This window comes from Myotis davidii, unplaced genomic scaffold (genome assembly GCF_000327345.1).
Source record: "Myotis davidii unplaced genomic scaffold, ASM32734v1 scaffold205, whole genome shotgun sequence".
Lineage (NCBI taxonomy): Eukaryota > Metazoa > Chordata > Mammalia > Chiroptera > Vespertilionidae > Myotis > Myotis davidii.
The window spans coordinates 6,258,376-6,263,322 of record NW_006297573.1 but is presented as its reverse complement, the minus strand read 5'-3'; the positions used below and the strand labels follow the sequence as shown (position 1 = coordinate 6,263,322).

At 42.3% G+C, this 4,947-nt stretch overlaps 1 protein-coding gene across 1 annotated transcript in view; it reads left to right on the top strand.

Annotated features, from left to right (window-relative positions):
- Window positions 1-4,947, top strand: part of EPS8 (epidermal growth factor receptor pathway substrate 8) — a 110,814-nt gene that overhangs the window by 104,078 nt on the left and 1,789 nt on the right. Inside the window, exons 20-21 of the mRNA XM_015570182.1 lie at window positions 1,301-1,481; window positions 3,348-3,477. Of these exons, the coding sequence (XP_015425668.1) occupies window positions 1,301-1,481; window positions 3,348-3,477 (311 nt within the window). The remainder of the gene's footprint in view (window positions 1-1,300; window positions 1,482-3,347; window positions 3,478-4,947) is intronic.

Below are 4,947 nucleotides of genomic sequence, written 5' to 3'. Positions count from 1 at the left end.
GAATGTGGTGTCCTGAAGGCCACAAGAAGTGTTTCCGGGAATTGCCTCCCTCAGTGTTGCTGATAGGTTAAGTGAGACAAGGACTGGGAATCTACCATTGGAGCTTAGCAAAGTGTCATAGAGGGAGGGCCAGGAGCCTAATGACAGTGAATGTAAGAGAACATTGGCGAATGGAAGTGGGGTGCGTTCGTATAGATAGCTTTTCGGAGAGTTTTGCTGAAAGGAGAGCAGAGAAATGGGCAGGAATGGGAGGGACCATGGGGTCAAGAAAGGGCTTATTTAAAGGTGAGAAATAATAAGACAATCATAGCATGTTAGTGTGCTGATGAAAGGATTTAGTGCAAGAGGGAAATTGGGGACCCAAGATAAGTAGAGGAGACATTACCATCCAATATTTAAATGGAGGACAGGGGGCCTGTGCGTGTAGAGGGGTGGCCCGAGGAGCATCGTGTGATGGGAAGGAAGGAGGAAGGCAGCAAGTGAGGGGAACGTGCTGGGTGGTGAGGAGAGCTGTAGAGGAACTTAGGGAGATTCTCTTCTAACTTTTTAAATATTTTTTCAGAAGTTAAGAAAATGAGATTATCAGTTTAGGGTAAGGATTGGGTAGTAAGGTGCTGGAGGTTTACAGAGAAAGAAGATAGTAAATACCTGTGGAAAAGTGGGCAATTATATGTCTAGCACAGCATTTCTCAACCTGAGCCCTGTTGTCATTTGGGGCTGGATAATTCTGCTTCAGGAGACTGACCTGTGCATTGTAGATGGTTCTGTGCATCCCAGGCCTCTACCCATCACCCCAACTGTGGCATCCAAAAGTGGCTCCGGCCATTGTCAGATGTCTCCTGGGGTCAAACTTTCCAGCCATAGAGACCACTGGCCTAAGGAAATGTAGTGTGATTGTCAGAGGGCGTCAGCAACCCAGTTGAGGTTCACGTTCATGAATTTAACATGAGTATTGTGTTATACTCAGTGGGCAGGTGCAGGCACAGAATAAGCAGAAAGTTAGGTTTAACAAGCGTTGGGGTTCTGCCAAGTGAGTACAACAAAGAGAGAAAAGAAAAGCTAGGGAGTGGTTTTAATAATTGATCACGGAATTTGTGCTGAGTGAGGATGAAAGTGAGGAAAGATGGTTGGAACATTAGGTAATATACGTTCTGTGGGGTGGAAGGATTATTGGCATTGGGGTTCTGGAGAGTGAGATGTGTTAGGAGTTTTCAGAAATAACCTACTCATAGGATTGGACATGTTATATTTGAGATCTCTAGGAGTTTTCAGAAATAACCTACTTGGCTTCGGTGTCTAGGAAGGAAATCGCAGATGGAGGAGGTGCAGGACGAGCTCATCCACAGGCTGACCATTGGCCGGAGTGCGGCCCAGAAGAAGTTCCATGTGCCACGGCAGAATGTGCCAGTTGTCAACATCACTTATGACTCCACACCAGAGGACGTGAAGACCTGGTTACAGTCAAAGGGCTTCAACCCTGTGTAAGTCTCTCTGGGAGTTCCCCACAGTTTTGTGTGTAAGCATGCATTATTTTCACTCTCATCACCAAGATGTCACAAATGACTCTAGAAATGTAAGAGCCCAAACTGCCTTTGTTAATCTCAGGAAATGGCTGTCGCTGTTTATAGCAAAAAAAAAAAAGACTTGGAAGAAGCAGAAAGAACTCTCCTTTGAGGGCACCCTGTTTTCTGAGTGGTGGTGTCGCATCCCTGGTCCCTTCAGTGAACTGTCTGCAGCGTTGAGATTGCAGCTTCCTGTCTCCCTTCTCAGGCCACTCGAGAGGGACTGTCTTAGGCAGACTCCAGACCATGCAGGGCAGAGAGTCGACTCTCTCCTGCTGCGGGATATAGTGCCAGGCAAATAAAAAACAGGTAACATTGCCTGTTGTGAACCATAATCTAATCTGTCTTTTCCTTTAGTGAACCCATTTTAAAGTTTCTAACGTACCTATTATTTTTGTTAACTTATGTGTTTGTTTGTTTTTTAAACTCCCTTTACTTGATTTTGAGTCTCTGTACACACTCTTTTTAAATGATTAAAAATTTTCTCAATTACAGTTTACATTCAATCTTATTTTGTATTAGTTTCAGGTATTCAGCATGGTGGTCAGACAATCATATACTTTTCAAAGCGTCCCCCGATATTTCCGGTACCCACCTGGCACCATCCATAGTCATTGCAGTGTTATTGACTGTTTCCCTATGCTGGGCTTCACATCCCTGTGACTGTTCTGTAGCTACCAATCTGTACTTCTCAATCCCTCCGCCTTTTTCACCCATTCCCCCAACTCCCTCCCCTCTGGCAACTATGTCTGTTTCTACTTTGTTTATTTTGTTCTTTAGATTTCACATGTAAGTGAAATCATATGGTATTTGTCTTTGTCTGACTGACTCATTTCACTTAGCATAATACCTTCTGGGTCCATCCATGCTGTTGCAAATGGTAAGGTTTCATTCTTTTTTATGGCTGTTTATTATTCATATTTTTAAACCTTTTTTCTTATTATTACTTAAGAAGATCCCTTAACATTTCTTGTAATACTTGTTTGGTGGTGATGAACTCCTTTCAGCTTATGTGTTTTGACACAATAAATTATTTAACTAACACATATTCAAGAAAACTTGAGTATTATAAACTCACTTGCCCAGCATGACTTAAAAGTGAGATTCACTGGTTAGTCAATTACCTTTTACTAGAAAGTTCTCTCTTCTTCCTATGAAACATAAAATTTCAAGGAATTGGTCCTAAACAATAATGATGCTACACCAATTGGCTCCTTTCTGATACTTTATACTCATATAGCAGGGGTGGGGAACGTCTTGCCTGTGGGCCATGTAAGGCTGTTGGAATCATTTGGTCTGGCCCTGCCAAGGCATTAGGGGTGAGTTTATTAAATGTTTGACCAAATATAGCAGGCTACTTTTTAAGTGTATAATTTTGTATGGCTTGAGACTCTATAATAATAAAAGTATAATATGCTAATTAGACTGGACAGCCAACCTTCCAGACAATCTTCCAGATGAAGTCGGGGCTGCAGCTGTGGGACCAAGGCAGTTGCCACGGCGGCAAAGGCCTACGCTTGCACAAATTTCATGCATTGGGCCTCTAGTGATGTTATAAATATCCAAATGGCTCTTGGCAGGAAAAAGGTTCCCCACCCCTGTGATTAGTCTCAGGGTTATATCATGCATGTCCCTTTCCTTATCTGGACTTAGCAGTGTAGTACCATTTGATGAGTTCCAGTGTATGGCACACTCAGAAAAGAGGTTATAGCAGGACCAGAAATGTTTTCTTTTCTTTTTAATAGACAATATTTCTAACCCTCTATTTCTTTGTCCTTTTTTTAGGACTGTCAATAGCCTTGGAGTATTAAATGGTGCACAACTTTTCTCTCTCAATAAAGATGAACTGAAGACAGTCTGCCCAGAAGGGGCCAGAGTCTTTAACCAAATCACCGTCCAGAAAGCCGCATTAGAGGTAGGACTTGTCAATCTGAGGTGGTGGTGTGCATTCGTCAGGAGTGTAGACCCTAATTGAAAGCTCTGGACTCATCTGTTTATGTCCATGTTGGTCAATTTCCCTTCCAAACAGAACTGCATTAAGTTTGACTCAGCATCTTTAATTTGTCACCAGGGACCATCAGTGACCATTTGCAGGGAGATTAATTTGTTATAAATGCTCATGTAACAGGAAGCTAGGGCATATACTTTTGGACATTTAATGAAAACATAGTGTTCTCATTTTATATGCATTAGCTATTTCTGTAGGAATTTCCATTTTGACACAGTAATGGACATTTACTTCTGAGTGAGTCAATGCCTTAAGAGGCCAGAACTCTTTTGCCTGTTCTTAATGTTTAGTTTGGAGACTCCAGTAGGTTAGAGGTTACAAGTTCTTAAAACCGTGGCTGTGTGTCTCAGGCCTCGTTATACATCTAAACAGTCGGAGGGAAAATACCAGCGAGGCATCATGAACATATGAACATAGGGAGCCTCAGGGTAGTTATTTAGTCCTGGTTGTCCGTGGAGAAGCAGAGTAGATAATTTCTAGATTGTACGTATTTAAGCTTCCACTATCCTACTCCACTTAAAAATGGGCCTTGGAGGGGTAGTTTCCAACTTTACATCTCACAGCACTTATCGCCTTCACTTTTTGTTCTACTTGGACTCAAATGAAAGGAGATAGGCTTTGGCGTGAAATTGATATATGATTATCTCCAGCAGGTATATTATGTAAATTGAGTATTCAACTCAGAGTAAAATAGCTTCATGCATACAACCCTGTAACTATTCTCATTCAGGAAAATTCACTTTCCCTTGGAAACTTTCCCACATTGATCTGTACGTATCAGGCTCCCTGCATATGGAATATGAATAAGGAAGTATATCTTTGCCGAGGCAGTTTTGTTAGCATTATAATACATTCTAATTTTATTGAGAGTGTATACATACTTCCTGAGGGTATGATAAAAGTGCCGTATTCCTAGCATTGCTGGATTCCTTTTGTCCAGACTCCCTATCATTGTCATTTGCCCTGACTGCCCATGTCCTCCTGGTCCCTCGCTCCTGTTCCTCTGGCTGTGAATTGAGGCAGAGACTGACTACCTGAGGTTCTTCATCCTCCTCAGCCGCCTTCCCAGCATGCCCCTCTCTTGCATCTAGTTCATTTATTAGATTACTTACCTATGTTTCCAGAAACTTTGATTGATAAGAGCAGGATAAGGAGGATGCACAGGGGTTGCAGGAGGGCTTGGAAAGGAGGAAAGCTGAGCTGACGTCAGAAGGTCAGCACCGTGTGGAGGGAAACTCAGTGTGTTCTGAGACAGTCTTTGGGCCTGATTTAGAATTCCCTAAAGGGGTATGAGTTATCTTCTTAGAGCTAACAAGGGTTCTTTGAGAATTTTCCATCCTATTATGCTTATTGTACACGTATCTTCTTTCTCCCGGG